The 22,317-nt window shown below is 35.4% G+C and overlaps 1 protein-coding gene across 1 annotated transcript in view; it reads left to right on the top strand.

Annotated features, from left to right (window-relative positions):
- The window catches only part of LOC122135322 (myosin-IIIa-like), an 84,581-nt gene that overhangs the window by 16,502 nt on the left and 45,762 nt on the right, over positions 1 to 22,317 (top strand). The window contains exons 4-6 of the mRNA XM_042714106.1: positions 12,454 to 12,558; positions 12,662 to 12,761; positions 21,816 to 21,892. Coding sequence (XP_042570040.1) covers positions 12,454 to 12,558; positions 12,662 to 12,761; positions 21,816 to 21,892 — 282 coding nt within the window. The remainder of the gene's footprint in view (positions 1 to 12,453; positions 12,559 to 12,661; positions 12,762 to 21,815; positions 21,893 to 22,317) is intronic.

The following is a 22,317-nucleotide window of genomic DNA, read 5'->3' as shown; positions in this document are numbered from 1 at the left end:
AGAAACACTCGACTCCAAAGCGAAAACCTGAATGTGCGACACCACACGCTCTCCTTATATACCCGTGCTGCGGGGCTGGGTGTGTGGTGCAAAGCTTGCATGCCAACATTCATTGGCCTGTTTTGTTAACACTCAAAGGTGATTGGGCTCTCTGGAAAGATCCCAATTCGTCAGTCACTGATGTAACATCGAACGTGACTGACTGAAAGGGAACTTTTCTATTTGTTTAAAACACATATTTAAATAAAATAATAAAAAAGGTTACATCTCAGAGAATAGTTCTAGAATTATTTGTGTACAAATTTCACTTTGTTCAATTTTATCCAATCAATCAAATCTCCAGCCAGATATGACATAAAGCAATAATATTTGGAGTGTCTTGTTCAAGTCACTGGAGCCAAAAATAAGTAAAATAAAAAAATTAAATCATTAAATCATATGTTTATAAAGATTTCTGCATATTAGGGGTGTGCTTATGTCATACCATCCATGATAACCAGTGATGCGCGGGTTGATCCAAAATGAGCGGGTGCCTGCGGTCACCCGCGGTTACCCGCGGTTACGAGTCATCCAAAAATATTTTTAATGATATTCGGGTCGCGGTCGGTCAGGTCGTTGGAAAATAAAGATGCCAATTAAACCTTTGTAATTTATATAGTACTAGACACAATTTTGAAATACATAGGCCTACACTTTATTGGCTGAATAACTGGCATGAAGATGACGCATGAGCTCAGTCTAGTGATGGGAAGTTCGGTTCTTTTCCGCGAACAGGTTCTTTCGGACAGTTCGATTCAATAAACCGGTTGAAAAAAAACGGTTCACCGGTTCTTTTACACTCATCGTAATGACGTCATTAGCGATGACGTAATGGCGTCAAGTCTATCAAACATTCAAATATACAAAGTCAGTAATCATAACTCAGTTAAAAACCTCATAATCATGAAAAGTTTACAATTAAGTTTTGCAACAACGCACCCAAATACAGTAACAGCAATAATGTGCATACGAGGATTTAAGTCTTGAAGATATAAAGTAAATAAATTAGGTGTCATCAGGGGAGAAACCATGATCCACTTACTATACATAATCCATTGCGATTTATTTGTTATTAAATAAATTTATGTTTCGCCAGATTGCCCTTCATTCAAGTCTTCGGTTTCCCCGCGCTCATAACATTAGCACAGAATCAGTTCAGAATCGATCACCAAAAGAACCAGTTTGGTTCAGATGCACTGTGTGTCAGTCTGTTTCACGCTGAATCACGCATGCGCAGTATCATCAGCTCACCGATTCTCAAATCGGACGTGTCCGACAGAAACGGTTCTCGGTTCAGTGTACTGGTGATCCGAAAACCTATGCAACCGGTTCTTGACTCGAGAACGAGAACCGCTCTAAACGGCACGCTGCAGTTCAGTATCATCAGCTGTTGCGCTTCTTGTCCGGTGAGTGACAACATTCCGCCCATTTAAAAATAATAAATGCGCGTCCTTGAAAGCGCGCCGTTTTCCAACGTAGCCTATTTACTTTAACTTCTTAGGTAATAATATCAATGGTATGATGTTTTAGATGCGTCATCAGATGCGAAATTACAAAACATATTATTATAATTAATTTTTTTCAAAATTATCACTAGGGACAGTTTGGCAGTCACTGGAAATTGGTAGGGACACGTCCCTGGCGTCCCCCCTAATTCTATGCCCCTGCGCTACGATGAGCATGTACTACTTTTAAAAAATGCGGGTCGGGTACAATATTTTCTTTTTCTTTTTTTGCGGTCCGAGTCGCGGGCGGGTTAGTTGAAAACGTTGGTCGGTTGCGGGTTGTTTATACATTGACCCGCGCATCACTGATGATAACACCGGTACAAATTTTTACAAAGTGTCATCTCGCGATATCATTGAAATCGCGATACAATGACATACGGCACATTTACGTTCCCTAGCACGCACAACAACGAGGATGGAACAAAGAATGGAAAATGCCCTTTATTTTGTTTGCACTAATAAATGCTGCTGCCTGCCAGCTACAATCACCAATAAAACGTTGTTCCATATTTGTTTTTTTATATCATCATAAATATATCATTATCGCAAATATTCTTGAAATATTGTGATATAATTTTGAGGCTATATTGCCCACCCCTACTGCATATTTCAGCTTAATTGGAAACCTATTTTTGATGAACATGTAAAAGTATAGCACCCTGTGAAAAAAACACATTGCTTTTTTTTTTTTTTCAAACACAGTTACTACAAATTACAAAAGCTATTTTCTTCCTTTGTAAAGCTTTAAGCAAGTTTATCAGGCTGCAGTAGAAGGAATGATCTTTTTTCTTGTTTTTGTCTCCCTAAAGACCTTTGCATTTCTGTATGCAAACTCCTTCATGCAAAATCCACTGTCAGCAATCCAAATGTGGAAGTAAATCCTCTGGCTGGAATCACAGCCGAGCGTTGAAGCTGTCAGCAGCAAGTTAGCAGCCGAGGAGATGGGGGAACGCAGGGGGGTTAAATTGCCATGGTTACAGTCATCCCCTCTGAACTGCAATTTTCCGTATTTTAGTAGGATCCGAGAAGAAGAATTACAGAGAGGATCCTCCACTTGCTGGCTGCTCATGAGGCCTGGTGCTTGTTCTGCTTTTCTTTTGTGTTGTGCGTTCTAATTATGGATATGAAGGGAACCTCTTTCATCTGTACTCAGCGTTTCCTCATCATACAAGGGGCCGACTTCACTCCATCATATTAAAACTTCCAAGATATCGGAAATGATCTCTACTCAGTTTTGTTAAAGTTGGCTTATAGGCTCCAGTTGGTGGTTAATGGCTGGGATAGGACTAACGACAGCAGTTCATTGCTGTAGTTTCACATGAAACAGTATGTCTCTGTGCCACTGATATTCATACAATTCATTTAAAATGCCTGGCTTTTTACAGATACTGTATGTAGTTTGTAAAAGCCTGCTTGTTGAAGTGGATTTATTGAATGGATTCTTAAAAACTGGGGACAATAAATATAAAATGGTGCTTGCATCATTGCTCAAGTTATTTGCAAAAACTTGTAATATGATTCTATAGGTAACATTAGTTAATGCAATGGTTAACATGAAATAGCAGTGAATAGCAATGGAATTTCTGCATAAGCATTTTACACATTTTAGCATTTTTATCTGCATAAATTAACACTGATGTAAAAGAAAACACTAATTAGGAATGGGCTGTAGAATATTTACTCTGTTAAAAATGTTGTTCACTGTTGTTAATATATTAATGTAAACCTTATTTTCTTACTGTTGAAATGTCTGGAGTCAGTAAGATATTTGACAGCAAAGACTTTTTCATTGTTACGAGAGAGAGAGAGAGAGAGAGAGAGAGAGAGAGAGAGAGAGAGAGAGAGCACTGCAGAGAGAGAGAGAGAGAGAGAGAGAGAGAGCGCACTACAGAGAGTGAGCGAGCGCTCACGCGCAAGAGAGTGGAGAGTCATAGCAGTATTTACTCATAAACTATGAGAGATTACAATATTATTTGGAACAAGGAACAAGAACAAGTTGCATTAATAGAAAATTAAAATTATATATTGTAAAATTAATATTTGTGTTTTGCCCTCTCAATAATTTTCAGCGAAAGCAGCCCACTTTTACAGCTTTATTAAACCCGATTTTATGCATTTGTGGAGTCAAAATATAAAGTTTTATTTTGCATCCCATTTTCATGAAGTAGTTTTTATTTCACAGGCACTATGCATCTCAGTGATGCTTGTTAGGACAGCATGTCTATTAGTATGCCTCATCCAGACACACTCACATTCATACACTTCCTTTACTCTCTGCCCCAATGCTGAGGTGTTGTGGGTAGTTGCCAGTGTATTGTTTTGCAATGTTCTGAGTTTTTTTAACATGTTGAAATGGGCAGTTGGGGTTGCTTAAAATTACTATGATATTCTAGTCTGTATGATAGATATTGCTTGGGTACCTCCAATATACTGTATTTAATAAAGTACTTGACATAAAGAAGAAGATTTCTCTGAAGTTCAAGCATCATTGACTCTTGGAACAACTCCGATGTAGTTACTATAGGTCAGTTTTATTGCAACATATTGTTTCAAACTGTTATTGTCAATGTATAATACTTAATTATATTCAACCTAACATGTTGTGGTTAAAGCAACAGATCAAATGGCACATTGCCATGTTGTTTAATAATATGGTCAAAGTGGTGGCTGTGGTTTTTTGGCCTTGTTTCCTGTATTGAATGGCGGGTTCTTTGGCACACCCTTTGAAACAAAGCCCTTTTCGAACCATGTCTGATGTGTCTAGCTTGCGCCCATCATTAATTTACAATGAGGTTTAAAATACCATTGTTTGTCAGGGTTTTTTCATTAAACGTTGAGGGAAAGCGGACACCTAGCTCATTATTTGAGTGCAAATGATAAGGTTGCTTGAACAAAAGAGGTGTTTTTCTATGAAGGTGTGAGGGCCACACACAGAGAGCTTAAAGAAAGCTAGTGATTTGATTGTCTGCTGCACTTAAAACATTCAGCTCAAATTAAATATTAAAAGTCAGAAGCTCCAGTTATGTTACTCCAAGTAACTATGAGGACTTAAGGGGATATTATTCTTGAGTCTTTTCATCCGTATGTGATGAATTATGTTGATGACACATCAGTAGATGGCATTAATTACATGTCCTCTGCAGACTAAGGTAATCCAGAGTGATACGGTCTAAAAATAAAACAATATCAGGAAGAAATTAAATGCAAAGGTTCAATTTAAAAGGTTCCACTTTTTATTTCCTGTACAGAATTAATGATTTTATCATGTTATTTCAAACCAACATGAATTTCTTTCTTCTGTGAAGCACAGCATGAAATTGTTTAGCAGAATGCTCGTGCTCATATTTTCATTCAGTTGAAGTGAATGGAGGCTATTTATTTTTTTCCATTACCACTAGTATAAAGCTTGCATGTTAGTTTTACTGTATGCACCTTTATAGATAGGCAGTGATTATTTGCAATAAGTGTAAGTAGCATATTTTAGATGCTGTTTACACAAATTGACAAGTATTTTCTAAGCGATATACTGTTTACATTTAGTGAATAGCGATAGATTCTATTTTCACTATGTATTTTCTTTGCAGTAAGTGTAAATAGATACAATTTATACTTATAAATAGTTGTAGATACTATTTCCACCTCGGTGTTGTTGTACATTAGCAGGATGATGTAGAATGTAAATGATTATATGTTTTAAAACTATGAAATGTATGCCACCTTATTGGGACAAAGCCCTCCCTACACTACCCCTAACCTTAACCCCGATATACTTCATTATTAAACACTTGTTATGCACATTATTTCTAATTCTTTTCAAATACTTTCTTCTTTGAAAATACATGCCTTTCTGATCTGATATGGGATGGGAAAGGGGAGTAGAGCGAGTCCGGCAAAAGGCAGATCGTCAGGTCGATTGTGTCGTTTTTAATTTTGTGTGATCCAACCAGTTATTGGTGGTCGGAATTAGTGTAAATAGCCTAAACGTCAAAAAGGCAGGCTATTTGCACTTAATGTAAATAGACACTCCATTGTAGAAATGACATGGGCTGATATTTAATGTATTGCCCCATAGAAACTCCATGAAAATATATTTGGATTTCGTTAGATCATTTGACCCTGTGTTAAATCCCTTGGCTCATTCAACTCTAACAGCAATTACAAAGATGAAGCACTGTATTTATTAAAAAGGAATTCACGCATCAATAAGTAGCAAACTAATAAATAGGCCCCATTTGTGTGAAAAGCATAGGACCATTTCCGTTGTGTTGCTAATGCTAATTTCATTGTGTTGTGGCTTGTTTCTGATGTGTTGTTTTGCAACAAGTTTCTGTTGTGTTATGTGTTGATTTCGTTGTGTTGTGAACTACTTTCCCACTGTAGATACCTCTTCACAGAAACTTACTTAATATGTAAAACTATTTAGATTAGCACCGAACTGACAAACTTTTTCTAATCAGCAATTGTCTGAGATTTGTGGCATATTTGACGATTTCACTGAATAGACCTGAACCTGGTCAATAAAGGGATAGTTCTCCCAAAAATGAAAATGTAATGTTTATCTGCTTACCCCCAGGGCATCCAAGATGTAGGTGACTTTGTTTCTTCAGTAGAACACAAACAAAGATTTTTAACTCAAACCGTTGCAGTATGTCATTCATATAATGGAAGTGAATTTGGAATCACGGCTTTGAGAGTACAAAAAAACATACACAAACAAAACCAAATTAAACCCTGCGGCTCGTGACGATACACTGATGTGTAGAGACACGAAACGATCAGTCTGTGCAAGAAACTGAACAGTATTTACATCGTTTTGTTACCTCTGATTCACCGCAATGTCAGAACTGTCCTGAGCGCGTTCTCAACAGCTGGTGCCTGACGCGTCTTCTTCTTCTTGCTTGCTTTACTGCAGATCGCAGACTTATAAGTGCATTACCGACACTTATCTCTCAAATGGACCATTGACCGATCATTTCTCGTCTTTACACATCAATGTATCGCCATGAGCCGCAGGGTTTAATTTGGTTTTGTTTATGTTTTTTTTGAGTCTTATAGCCATGATTCCCTTTCACTTCCAATAAAAGACCGACAGAGTGCAATGGTTTGAGTTAAAAATCTTCATTTGTGATCTACTGAAGAAACAAGACACCTAAATCTTGGATGCCCTGGGGGTAAGCAGATAAACATCAAATTTTCATTTTTGGGTGAACTATCCCTTTAATGTTGCATTCCTGAAGGAAGTGTTTAGTAAAAAAAAAGAAAGTTGCTCTCTGTTAGATAAATGTCTCTCTCTCTCTCTCTCTCTCTCTCTCTCTCTCTCTCTCTCTCTCTCTCTCACTCTTTCTGTGTCAGGGTGGAATTTAATGATGGGAGGTGATCTCAGGCTGATGTGGCCGTGACATAATGAGGTCAGCTTTGCTTTTTAGTCTTCATGTCACTCTGAAGTACTGTACAAGTTTAACAGTAGGAAATGAGATTCAGAATAACTTTGGATGATTTATATCTGTGATTTTAGTGCTGGCATAATTATTATAATTTTTTTTCTGTAATTGTGAATATTGTGAATGATTTTGTTTTAAGTGAGATACAATGGTATTCTTTTGTCGGGTAAAAGCAGTACAAATAAGACCAGGATTGTATGAACACTCTTAAAAATAAATGTTTCTATTAGTGTCTTTAACATCCATTTAACTTTTTTATTGCAATAAAGGTTCCTTGTAGTTGAAAAAAAAAAAAGTTATTTCGATTATTAAAATGTTCTTAACGCTAAGTTATATAATGTTTCTTTTCAGAATTGTTCACTGAAAGGTTCTTTAGGAATGCCAAAATGGTACTTCAATGACACAACAGTGAAAAAAATTATTTTGGAACCTTTATTTTGTAGTGTAATTTCTTTATTTTTTTAACAATATAATAACCAATTACCTTCAGTTACTGCATCAGCAACTCAAATTAAGAACAAGTTTGCTGCCACCTTTGTGCTTGACTCTGAAGCACTTACTGTAGCTTTAAATGAAATAGGCAGCTCCCTGCAGTTAACTCCGTTAACTTTGGCAAACAGTACTGAAACAGGAAGGTGTGCTAAAATGCCCCTCTGGCACAGCAGTAAAGAGATTTCAAAATGGGCTTTGGAGCTGTGGGAATATTACATTTCACACCTGTCAACATACTTTTTTAAGTGTCCATGTCTCACCTTTCTTGTTGAACTCAAAGATAAGTGACCCTTTCAGCCCACCACTTACCAAACTTGGATGTCCAGAACAAATTAAATTGATTGCTTAGTTGCCATTTTTGAGAGGGGTTATAAAAGAAAAAAGACAAAAAACAGAGGTAAACAACATTTAGTTGTTGTGTAGAGATTGAGAAAGAGTGCAAAGAAAAAAGGACAAAGTAATTACATCACAGTAGAACAGTTTTAGTGCACCACTGTAATATGAATACCAAGGACTGTGCACAGATAAGGGTCTTTCTGCATTGTTTGCTGCTCCAGCAATTTTCTTTATGGTTTTGTAAGCACTTTTTGCTTATTTGTATTATTACTTTGTATTTAGTTAGCACCCTCATTGGTGTTTTTGGGGAGAAAATAAACCACCTTATGCAGTTCATTTCCAGGGTCATACCATGTCTGTCTAGCTCCTCCCTAGCGACTCAGAACAAGGGCCCTCAGAATGATTCCTGACTTTGATCGCTGCAAGACTTGTGAGTTCACAAGCCCCCGGCCTTTATTTAGAACTTGGGGGTTCCTTGAGTTGGGCAGACGAGCGTGATTTCACAAAGTACAATGTGCTCCTGGATCAACATCCTTGTTGGTCCTAGAGCAACATTCCAATCAACCAATCAGAATTGAGATAACTTTTCAGGAAATATCTGTTTTAGGCTTACAATCAGGGTTGAGTGCTTCTACATCCTTGTTAATCAGCTACCATTTCCCACTGATTTTGGGAATAAGTTATGGGTAGGGTTAGGGATTGGGTTAAGTCTATATTTTTGGACAATAATGTTGATCCAGGATCAAAAGGATCATCCAGGAACATGTCTTACTTGGCAAAATTACAGTGACTGTGTTGGGCATGTGGTCAGAGCCATTGGCGAGGTATGTGGGGGGTTCCTTTGAAGGAGTAAGTTGGGGTGACACGACGCATTCCAGAGGGGGCTGGACAAGGGCACTAATCCTTTACTTCCACTTCATAATCAGAACCATTCTAATAAAGGACGAGATCAATCAGCTCAATCGTGGAAGAAAAAAAAAAAAAAAACATGTAGGGAGATCACAGGGGATTGTGTTATCCTCCAGCCCCAGCAGGAAACACTCACCAAGCAAGGTGTCGTGCCAGCTCACCTCGTTAGAAAGCTAGGAGGAATTCCTCCACATAACTCTCCAACTTCCGACCAGCCTGCCTCAAACACCACAGCCTGTCCTCAGCATCTGTCATCCTTCTTTCTATGAGGAGCGAGGAGACGGAGGGGAACCCACAATGATACATTCTTTATTCTTCACATGGAACAAGGAACACACAGATAGGAAATGGGTAATGACGTTCAAATTCAACGAAGAAGCATTGGGCAGACTACACATTAAATACATGACGTAATGAGGGCGTAAATTAAACACACCTGATTCAAATAAACAAACACAGGGGGAGACCAAATAAACTCATAATGAAATAAGGAGGACCGGAACATAACCAAATATGGGCATAAGGAAACACGAGGGATAACTACGACCTGGCCTATTTGATCATTTGCATAGGTCAACGATCATGCGCAGATTGGGAGGAAAGCCGTTTGCTAGAATTGCTTCAAATAGCTTTACTTCTCCGAGATCATGGGTGTTTTTCATATTATATTCATACTGTTACAACTTAAGGTAACCTTTCCGCGATCGAGGGTGTTTCGTGTCAAATTACATTAATACTGTTAAAATTACATTAACACTGTTATAACTTCAGATACCTGTCCTGATCTCAGTGTTTCATGTCAAATTAAATTAATACAGTTATGACTTCAGACACCTGTCCTGATCTCAGGTGTTTCATGTCAAATTACATTAACAGTTATGACTTCAGACACATGTCCTGATCTCAGGTGTTTCATGTCAAATTACATTAACAGTTATGACTTCAGACACCTGTCCTGATCTCAGGTGTTTCATGTCAAATTACATTAACAGTTATGACTTCAGACACCTGTCCTGATCTCAGGTGTTTCATGTCAAATTACATTAACAGTTATGACTTCAGATACCTGTCCTGATCTCAGGTGTTTCATGTCAGATTACATTAATACAGTTATGGCTTCAGATACCTGTCCTGATCGTTCCATGTTCACAATATACTATTCAGTTATCATATACCCATTTCACTTCAATAAGCTTACTGACTTCACATCCATTCTATCATGAGTTCTATCACACAAGACAAGTCTGCAGTTAAACCTCAGATTTTATTCATCTCAGTACTTTTCCAAACTCTTGTAATTATTCATAATTCCATCCTAAATTGAATTTACACAGAAAAAACATAAGATATTTGATAATGTTTGAAGGACTGGTTGCTTCAGGGCTTACATGATCTTCTGAGGTATTATCTCCCAAAACATCACTTTTCTGAAGAGTGGACTGTCACACTACAGAGAAAGAGATAGATAATAAAATATTTGAGGAGTGAAAGGTGTGAACAGGAGCACTGTTGTACATGTCTGAATGTGAGTGGCTTATCAAACCCATGATTATTTTGTGATTACCATGGACGTCAATAACCATGTTTGGTTTGTAATAAAAATTACAGTAAAACATAAGTAGAGTACTAACGTTATGGCACGTTTTACATTTTTTGGTTGTTAATTGTTTTCGAAAATAGCTTAACTGTAAGACAATAAAACATAATAGATAGAAAATATAATATCTACCTGTATAACTGTTTTCTCCTTCATTATCCATCATAGGTATGCTTTTATTTCTCTTTCATTATCCACCCAGGAGTTGATCCTGGAATTAAAAAATGCCCAGCATTCTGCGCATGATCAGTGACCTCTTGTTTTTTTTTTTTTTTTTGAAAGAGGGCGTTTTACCAAGATCTTCAGAAATGCCCATTTTACGTCGTGGTAATGAAACCCCTGGAATTTAGTGAATGCCGAAACAATACAGGGGAACACAGGTCTGACAATAATGTGTCTAAAATGCAAGTAGTATTATTGATTTACTGAACTTATCACATTTATTGTGATATCACAGTCACAGTTGTGGTGTTGATCTTTTTTCTTTCTTCTTTTTTAATAAATAATAAGGGGTCATTCACCCAGACCATATTTTGTGTTCCAATGTGTGTCTTTTCCATTGTTTTTCTATGTAAATATGCACTAGACAGATGTGTTTGAACATTGTGCTTCTGTCTTGCATCTTCCTGCACTTGAGCATTCACAGCATTCTAAAAACACGATGCTCAAGTTCAGAGAAGTTTGATTTTTTTTGTTTAAAAAACACACCACAACACCCTCTTCCTACTATACTACCCCCCACCACTTTTTTTATAACAAAAAAAAAAATTATTTTTTAATAACCACCAACAACTACAACATTATATATAAATAAACCCAACCAGGTTTATGCTACGGACATAAATTATATCTCAAACTGGCTCAGAGTGCTGTTACAGAAATTGTATCGAATAAAGTTTTCCCCTGGCAGACAATGTAAAACAGAAAATTAACATCATATCATATTTGAATTCCACCTACAAACAACGCATAACACCCTAGCAATCACATAGCAATGTGCCATAACAACTCAAAACACCATAGCAACTCAACGCAAACAGTTCTGTTTGGTGCTACTAGTGACACAGACATGACCCGATTCAGCTTTACATATTTGCAGTTCTGCAGATGTTTGTGCTTTATGCATAATCAGGGAAATCAAGTCTATCCACCTACCCGTCCAAACCCCTTGGGATGAGTTTTGGAAATAGAAGTAAATGTATTTGAAAATGTAAATGGCCTCTCAGGACATAAAGTGATGTGAGTCATTGATGTTCCCTTTGAAGTGTTCAGTGTTCTGTTGAGAGGCCGGATCAAGCAGATTGTTTTCAAAGGATATGTAATTGGTTGCATTAGTAATGTTAGAGGCAATTTGCTGTTTTTTATTTATTTATTTATTTATTGCTTAGACATATTTTTCTTAAACTACAAGGTGCACATCTCTGCCTCTTTATTTCTACTTCTTTCATCAAAATAGAAGAGAATAGATTTGAGGATATTGTGAAAAAGAGACTGTCTAAGCATTCATACAAACATTTTGTCACATTACAATAGCAGCAGGCCGAAGACAGCCGTGTTTGCCTTTGGTCGATTTAAACGGCTCTAAATAAGAGGGTATTGTTGTTGCCTTGGCAACATGCTAGACAATTTTATGTAATTTCAAGAGGGCTTGCTTTAGAAAAAAAAAAATAAAAAAAAAACATTTTGCCCCTGTGTCCTCTGACTGAAGACAAGCATTTGGCATTGATCATAACCACAGCATCACCCCTTAGTTAGTTTTATAGTATTCTGTTGCTTTAAAAACTGTGTATTAGATTGTAATAAATGTAATGCATTTTAAACATGCTTCCCTACACTATTTAAAATCTCTCTACATTACAAACAGCTGCAAACTTTGTAAACTAGCCTCTGTGAATTTCAGCACTTTCATGAGGAACCTATTATTTGACTGGTCTCTTGATGAATGGGGGAAATAGATGTGATGTAGTGTTGAATGTGTCATGAAAGATCAGAAATGTGAGGGCAAGTGCTCTTTAGAGTGTTTCACCTTTTAGGGTTGATTGATTGATTGATTACCATATAACAGGTTGCTCTCTACATGTTTGCATTATTATTATTATTTTAATGAATTAATGTATTCAATTGTTTGCAGTTGTGTAATGGAGGGTCTGTCACAGATCTGGCTAAAGGTATGCTGAAAAGAGGAGACCGCATGGAGGAACCCATCATTGCCTACATCCTACATGAAGCACTCATGGTAAAATACCAAACCAGCCCTGCTTCTCTATATTTTAAAATATATACACAAGTGTATCATTTCAGTGAGCTTGAGTCAGTAGCATGTGCTCTTGTCTCTAAAGGGTCTCCAGCATTTACACATCAATAAGACCATCCATCGAGACATCAAGGGCAACAACATCCTGCTCACCACAGAAGGAGGAATCAAGATGGTTGACTTTGGTGAGGAAGTTGTTATTTTATTGGGAAGGGACTGCTGGCTGTGAAAGAGAAAGCCTGAATGATTGAATGTGTGTTCATCAATATCAGTGAAATAACATATACCTTGAAAACAGTGTTTTATTCATGGGTCAAAGCCATTACATATGAGCATTTCAGTGCTAATTGAATAGCACTTATTTCTTCTCAACAAGAGCAGTGCATTTACATGTACGGTGATGATGGATGTCTAACAAGCTTGCATTAAATCCCCTGTCTGTCATTGTCTTTGGGACAGAGGATAATGTCTGCTTTCGGTTACTAATGATTTGCTTCTAGCTTTTCTTAACCAAATGAGGCTCTCTTAAATAGAGTGTGTTAAAACAGAGCTGCATGATGAAATGCAGTCATACAGCATTTAATGATTCAAGTTCTCCTTCGTGATTCTGCTTCCTTAACAGTTGCATGAACAGTTCTTTTACTAATTTAAGGATGAATGGACAGTGTTTGTATTCCCCACTCTGAGCTGCCTGTTGTCAAATGCTGAAATCATTTCAGATTTCAACAGAAAGCTGAATAGTATGAAGATATATACTGTGTGAAGATAGAAATGTATCAACCAGTTAGGATTTTTTTATACCATTTATACTGCCGTTCAGTAGATATGTTTGTGTTGGGCAGAACTGCACACATAAACAAAAGAGAATGTGAAGAAACATGAAGTAACATGAGAATAGAATACTTAGAGTTGAGTTTACAGAGTTGTGTAGAGTTTACAGTTGAAATGGAACTGAAATCAAATAAATGATAACAGATGACAAATTTGAACTTAGAAAGCTTGAATTTTTTTTTAAATATTTGCACACTACATAAAAATAAGCTTAAGCTGAAGTACTAAAATGATTATTAATAATAATGGTAACACTTTACAATAAGGTTGTATTAGTTAACATTAGTTAATGCATTAGTTAACATGAACTAACCATTAACAACACCTGTGTTCAGCAATAGTTAATCTTTGTTAACGTTAACTCACACATATATTAATGCATCTATTCACGTTAACAGCACAATTAGTTAGCATTAGTTAATGCATTAGTTAATGCATTAGTTAACATGAATTAACCATGAACAACACCTATGTTCAGCATTAGTTATTATTTGTTAGTTTTAACTCACACATATATTAATGCATCTATTGACGTTAACAGCGCAATTAGTTAACATTAGTTGATGCATTAGTTAGCATGAACTAACAATGAACTACACATCTGTTCAGCATTAATTAATCTTTGTTCATGTTAACTTATTACTTATTAACTTATTAACATGACTTACCATTAATAAAGCATTTACTAAGGGGATTTGTGAACCTTATTGTAAAGTGTGCACTAGTTCAACAATAACTAATGTTTAACTAACATTTGTAGACTGTTTATTAACATGACTATTTATTAACATTACTATTACCATTAACTAACTATTAACTAACAAAGCAATCATTATTGATTTTACTGGACCTTAAATGAGTGATGTTTTTTGTAGGTCCAGTCCGTACTGTTCCCGCGGGCGATGTAACCTCTGAACCCCGAGAACAAATGTGCGCACACTCAGTAGATCGTCAGGTGGAACGAAGCGATTTCCAAAGGAAAACGCAAGCATTACTCTCCTCCAACTCGCGCTGTAATATATAAAGTTCATGTTTACACCGTCTCCACGACTTCATCCAGACCTTCTTCCCCCCCGCGAACTTTGGGTAAAAAGATATCCAAATATTATAATCACCATGTCTTCTTGCAAGTCGTCCGCCATTTCTTTACTTTAAAGTCATGTTTGTCCGCGTGAGATTTCCCCCATTTAAAGTCATGATTTGTGATTTTGATTTGAATGGAATCCTGTTAAGTGTGTGGTGTGCTGTCACCATAGACAGTAAAAAACTATACGAACACTATAGAAACAAAACTGTTACATCCATGTTTTTTTTTTTTTTTTTTTTTTTTTTAGTGGTATGCCTTAATCGTGTTAATAAACAGTCTACAAATATTAGTAAGACATCAGTTAATGTTGGACTAGTGTAAATTTTACAATAAGTTACACAAATTAATTCCCTTAAATAATGCTTTGTTAGTAATAAGTCACGTTAATAAACAGTCTACAAACATGAGAAGCATTATCAGTTGATGTTTAGATAGTTTCCATATTTACCAATAGCCCAAATCAGTGTCCAAATGGGGAGTTAGTATTGTTTATCCATTGTGTGTTAGCTGCTAAATAAATGTACGTGTACATACTGTATTATAATTAAATAAAGCTTATTAAATTAAGCTATCGACAAGCATAGTTCATTGTTAGTTCATGTTAACTAATACATGAACTAATGCACTAGTATACAAATAATTAAACATGAGCAAAGATTAAGTAATGCTAAACAGATGCGTTGTTCATTTTTAGTTCATTTTAACTAATGCATTAACCACATCATTACCTAGTTAATCTGTTAATGTGAAGAAATGCATTAGTAAATGTGTAAGTTAACATTAAAAAAAAAAAACATTAAGTAATCCTGAAGAGTGGAGTTGTTCATTGTTAGTTCATGTTAACTAATGTATTAACTAATACATTAGTATATGAATAAGTTAACATGAACAAAGATTAATTAATGCTGAACAGATGCGTAGTTCATTGTTAGTTAATGTTAACTAATGCATTAACTAACGTTAACTAATACAACCTTATTGTAAAGTGTTACCATAATAATAATAATAAAAAAAAAATAAAAAAATAAAGTTTAAATATTTTTAAAAGAACTAAAAACAAAATAAATCAAAATATCAAGTTATACTAAAATGATACTTAAATAACACTGGTGTATATCTGATATTTTACAGTGGCTTTCAGTGTAGTTCATTCAGTCTGAATTCAAAGCCATTACCGATTTTATAATATTTGTTTTAATCTTGATTTTTTAATTGTATTTTTTTTTTCACTCAGGTGTTGCATAATGGCTGCACTGGCACCAGATTCAATCAATCAATCAATCAATCAATCAATCAATCAATCAATCAATCAATCAATCAATCAATCAATCAATCTTATTTTTTCAATATCTCAGTGTATTTGTGCACAGTGTATGTGTAGACTTTATTGTTCACTATTCACATTATAACACTGCCTCTCATAATTTATTACTTAATGAATCTGTCCTCATCTGTGAAAAAAATTAGCCAAATGTCAAAAAAATCAGTTAATGTGTATTTTTATTTTTATTTTTCAAAAAGATACTGGTTCGAAATAAAACCATCTCTTTAGCAGTGAAACAGACCATTCCTGAATACCTCTTTTCATTACTCATGAAAAAAAAAAAAAAAAAATGTGTGGCCTTTTCATTGAGGCAGTAAGTGGAGCATTTTTAAGAGCCTCTTCCAGAACAACATACGAGAGCTTATAAACCTTTAGAAAGCCAGTAAATGCTTTTCCTGGGAATAAACAGCCAATTACAGGCTTCTTTGATGTGGCACAGAGTAATGTTTGCTATGCTCCACACATTCCCTCCATCCCCTTCACTATTAATTTCCCAGCCTAAAATCCACTCTAAACTCCTTCTTACGTTATTCTCTAGGCTGCATTTAGCCCCTGAGAGGCAATAGTTGCCCCCCCCAACGCCTCCAAAGCCCCCCTCATAGGGGTATCAGCCCCACAGCAGAGGCACATAAAGACAATAATTAGTCGACTGCATCCAAGGGAGATAACAGGACCTCCTCCTCTTTTTAGGGAAGGGTAGGGCGATGGGCAATATAGAGAGAGAGGAGAGGATGAGTTAGCACTGCGGAGAGAGAAAGAGCGTGATAGAGTGATGACTCATGCCAGAAACTCAAAACTGCTGTAGCAAAGTTGCTGTCAGCAGAAAGAGCTTTCTGTCAGAGTTTGTCAAGGACATTGACTTGAGCTCCTCAGTGACATCACAGAAATGTGACCAATAGAATTTCTTCAGCTTGTAGGCAGTGTGTACAGAGCATCACTATGGCCTAGTCAAGTCAAGTCACCTGTATTTGTATAGCACATTGCCATTGTGTCAAAGCAGCTTTACATTGTCAAACAGGAAAATAGTTTGTCAATAATGCAAGAAGACAATAACAAAGATCTAGATAAAGTAATAGGCCTACTATGAAGGATTTAGGGCATTACATTCTTATGTGCACAACTGGTGTACTTTATGCACTAAATTGCTTTGTTATCTTGATAACATGATAGCAACAAAATCATGTTTGCTGTGGTTAAAAGAGTTCCAGGTATACGCTTTTTGTGAAAAAGAAGTACACTTAGGCATGCTCTTAAAAAGACTTGTCAAAATGTATACTTAAGTGCAAGTTAAATGTAATGTTTTCAGACACATAATTGCATGTTAATTGCAAATCAATGAAAATGTATTATAGTTTAAATTAGTAGTAAATGCAATTAGCTAGCTAGTGTTTTGATCCACTTAAGGATCCATCTTCATAACAAATGTCATAATTACTTCTATTGTCTTTGAAATATGGTCAAAACTGTTGAATGTAATGACAAGCATTTATACTAAACTAAAATATGATATAATTTCTATTAAAATATATTTAAATATATTTGTAAATACACATTTGTAATGATGTAGCTGTGATTTATTACATTTTATATATATATATATATACTATATATATATATATATATATATATATATATATATATATTAATGTATGCAAAATTACAAATTTGTGATGGTGTAGTTGCAGTTTAGAACATTCAAAGTATATGAATTTATATAGAAATCTAATATCAGACACACTACAGTTAAAAATTACAATCATGTTCTCTATGTAGTTTGGTATGGTAGTCAGCAAATGAAAATTGGACTTTGACACAATTATTAAAATATAATGATTTAAAATGTACTGTATGTAATGTAGAAGTTTTATATTGATGTTAAAGTTTACTTAAATGTGTTAAGAAACAGTAATAAAGAGATTTTTATTTTTATTATTTTTTAATACTTAATATTTGAAGTACACTACAATAACAGAGCTAATGGAACAGATAACTTAAAATGAAAATTGTCACCATTTACTCAACCTCAAGATCTTTGAAACCCATATAAATTTATTATTAATATAAATTGTCTATGGAAAAAATGTCCAAACTGTTTATTTTTAATTCTTTATTGTTATTAGTATTACAGTGAAAGTGAATGGTCACTACAGCAGTCTAGTGAGATCTTTAGTGAATAACTTGCATTTTAATTTATTACAGGTTTGAAAGAGTGTTGTTTTCTGCTCTCTCTCTCTCTCTCTCTCTCTCTCTCTCTCTGTAGTGTTTGAGTATAAATCCTTCTTGGACTTGTCATAGTTTCAACATCGTCTAATAATACTCATAAACACCCCAGTGCTCAAAATATATGGTTTTTGAATCTGCATAATTTAACATGAAGCATTTACATAAACAGCGCATGCAGAGTGGCTGATTAGTGTTAATGCAACCACAGAAATGCAGAATGGTAATGTGGCATTAGAGCATGACACAAAGAGATGTTTTTGAAAGGTCTTTAAAGCTTTAAAGCCCTTTTGAAAAATCTTATGTTTGTAGCTTTTAGTTGAGACCATATGTGTTAGTTTACTCCTAAAGGCTGACGAAATAAACTTGACAGATTAACACATATTTAAAATGTACAATCTTTCTTTTGGACCAAAACTATTGATGACATATTGTCCCTCTCAGGTTTGTATACAAATGACGGCACTATAATAACTTACATAGTCCAAAGTCAATTACTAATAGCTAAGTTATTGCAAATATACATTTGCAAAATTGGAGATTAATTTATTGCCTGCTATAAATGAATCTCTCAGAATACACTGCAAGATTTAGATGACAAAAAATAGGTTATTTTTTCCCCTGTATAATGTTGTAGTAGTTTAAAAAAAATGCTTTGAAAAATATTTCAAGACAGGAAAGAAAGTCATCTTTGTCAAACCATGGACTGGTTTGTGTCCTGATCCAAACAAATCATTCCCAATTTGCATATCATTTATGGGAGCCCAATAACCATATCATATACCCTGTCTTCATTTCAGACTGACTTGAAGGACACTGCGTTCATATGGAGTACAACAATTATATTTTATACTAATATGCTAACAGGTCATGAACCCCCTCAAAAAAAATAAAAATAAATAAATAAATAAATAAATAAAAAAATAAACATTAATGCCATACCTGTTTTATCTTAAAAATACAACATACAATTTCATCATCTTCCTTTCATGTATGGTATTCTTAACGTTTTTCTGTTTGCCAGATTATTATATTATCAACAACTAGCTTGTTAGTTGACGTTATCAAAGTGTAAAAAGCCTGTTAGCCTATCAATATGGCCAGTTCAGCAAAAAGGAAAGAGAGGCAGTGTTATGTTTTGACTAGTTAAACTAGTTAAACATCTTTGTTTGGCTTGGCATGCAAACCACTTCAGCTATGACTATACTCACAACACAGCAAATCATTGAGGGCCATATAGCTATTATAATATACAACACTAGAAAGAAAATGCTAGTGAGTGATGCTTTTGAAACAGTATATATATATATATATATATATATATATATATATATATATATATATATATATATATATATATATATATATATATATATATATAAAACAGTATATAAATGTTTACATTTATATTATTAATGTTTTACATTATTAAAAGAAAGAAAGAAAGAAAGAAAGAAATATGTATGAATTAACTGTTTACTGTACACAGTAATGGTACACTGTATAAAACATAAAATAAATAAATATATATATATATATATATATATATATATATATATATATATATAAATTTAACATATTGTAGTAGGTTTTACAAGAAAATACTACGTCAATAGTTCTACCTCAATTTCACATTTAATCCGATGTTGAAAGTTACTGTTCCTTTATAATTATTGGTTAAATTTATAGTGATTTCTGAGTGAAAAATAAGTCAAAGTAAATCCTTCATTATTTATTTATTTAATTAATTATTTGTTTTCTGAAATCAACTTGCCAGCTTGGAAAACAATATTGACCAATCAGCATTCAGGATCACAACTATCCATTTTATAATTGACTGTCTAATCTGTATAACCTTAAATGTAAAACATGTACTGTATTTATTTATTTATTTGAGAAGGTATTGACTGATGCCAAACATATAGTGAAAGCAGGGAATTAATTCTTTTCTATTCTCTGTCTGCATCAAAGCACCCAAACCTCACTTGAACGTCGCTCCGTTTACCCCGTCATCCTTATTTTTCCAAAAAGAGTGCATTTGTTGAGCACCTGGCCGGAGACATGCCAAGGGCGATATCTGTCTCCCACTGTCAGGAATGGAGCCACAGCGAGTAGGTGGCTGTCGGCCGAGTGGGTGGCTATATGCAGAGGTTCCACATGCCCACGTCTCTGAGTGCTCAGAGTCACGCTGGGCTAATGCGTGCAATCTGTGTGAATGGACTCATGCTATGCTGAGCAGATAAATCCCCCACACTGACTCATCTGAAGAAAAAAAAAACTGCATTATTAGACAAAAAGAGCGAGAGGAATGGGGGAATGGAGGAGGGCACTTAAGTGGCTTTGTCATGAATATTCTAATTGGCAGTGTTATCTCTGATGATTAAGACTGGCCCCGGGGCCTTGTGCAGATCTAATGTAGCAGAAAGGGAACAGCCACAAGAGACTGTTTAGTGCTCTCTCTCTCTCTCTCTTTCTCTCTCTCTCTTTCTCTCTTATTCTCTTGTTTGTTGTCCATTTACAGCCCACAGCATATGTGAATCCATGTTTCTGTATTTGTCTCTAGTGTAGTGGGGATTTAATGTGTTTGTGAGTGCAACGAATCCTTTTTGATATTGCAAAGAATGGGTTGTTTGCTGTTGATTCAAAATATAATCCGATCAGAAATTGATGGAAGATTACTTTGAAAACATTCCAAATATGAATCATGTGTTCATAGTTAAATTTAGCAGTGTAACATAATCTGCTCTAATCTATACAGTATATTTCAGATTCTCTGTGATTTACAGATGTTAATTGAATTTGTGTTTATGCACAGCAGAAATCCAATTTTTTTCTAATATCTTGTTTCCCAGGACAAATATTTACATATTGAAGTTTGTGCTCGGAACAAGTGACACTAGCTGATGCTGACTATAGACTTTTTCATAGATGCAAATGCAGTCACAATTAAAAGTGAAGTGAGTGACATGGCATGTGTATGGAATGGTGTCATACTCTGAATTTTTGCTCTGCATTTAACTCATCCATGTGCACACACACAGCAGTGAGTAGTGAACACACACACACACACACACACACACACACACTGTGAACACACACCCGGAGCAGTGGGCAGCTGTTTTTGCTGCGGCGCCCAGGGAGCAGTTGGGGGTTTGGTGTCTTGCTCAAGGGTCTCACCTCAGTCGTGGGTATTGAAGATGGAAGAGAGCGCTGTACATTTACTCCCCCACCTACAATTCCTGCAGGTACTGAGACTCAAACCCACGATTTTTGGGTTACAAGTCCTAACCATTAGGCCATGAATGCCCCCTAAATTCAGTATGAAAACGGATATACATTGAGACCAATCAGATTTCAAATGTAAGTATTATGATACCATTGATGTTGGTGAGATTTCTTTTAAAGTAAGCACATAAGAGACTTTCAAAATTCAGTCTTCTTTCAAAATTATTCCTTTAAGCTTCATCATGTCTTTTAAAACCCTTATGACTTATAGCATAATGTCAAAAATAGATTTTGAAGCCAAGATTTTAGTTAAATAATGACTTCAGTCTCAGAAGGCTTAAGGGTCAGTGCTGGGTTATTATGATCACTGCATCCAAGACAACACATTCTTTTTTCTTTGTGAACTTGTTTGATCTGTATTCAAATTGTGTTTCCATTGCCACTCGGCTAAACGCCAGAACAGACAATCCAAAGACATTCCTTAATTCCATAAGTCATCCATTGAATCTGTACCTTACATAATGCTTTGTTCTTGTTTCTTCCTCTCATCAGGGGTATCGGCTCAGCTTACAAACACCCGGTTAAGGAGGAACACTTCGGTCGGAACCCCCTTCTGGATGGCCCCTGAGGTAGGAATGTTGCCAAGTTTGCAAAGCATCGAGGTGACTTTGTAAGTGCAAATGTTTTTCTTTACTTAGCTTTTCCATACGATTTCCATATGAGATAGGAGAAGAGGACTACAGCTCTGAAGTTGTTTTGAGAGTCAACATTTTCATATGACTCAAGGGTAGAGGCTTACGTGCCTCAATTTGTCCTAGGTGTCAATACAATCAAAACACAAACAGAGATTTATTATTAGGGCACATTTAGACTTCTAAGCAACTGCGGGGAACATCCTGGGTTCATTTCTGGACTATTTGGATTAAATACCAAGTCACTGGACAGTTCATTTTTGTTTCTGAGGTAAGACCACCTGTATTCCATTTTGTGTTTTTCTATCCGCATAAGGTTTACTGTACAATAATATAACTTAATGTAGAGGTCTAAACAATTT

The sequence above is a fragment of the Cyprinus carpio genome, chromosome A24 (genome assembly GCF_018340385.1).
Source record: "Cyprinus carpio isolate SPL01 chromosome A24, ASM1834038v1, whole genome shotgun sequence".
Classification (NCBI taxonomy): Eukaryota; Metazoa; Chordata; class Actinopteri; order Cypriniformes; family Cyprinidae; genus Cyprinus; species Cyprinus carpio.
Note: the sequence above shows the minus strand (reverse complement) of the source record. Positions and strands in the feature narration are given on the sequence as shown.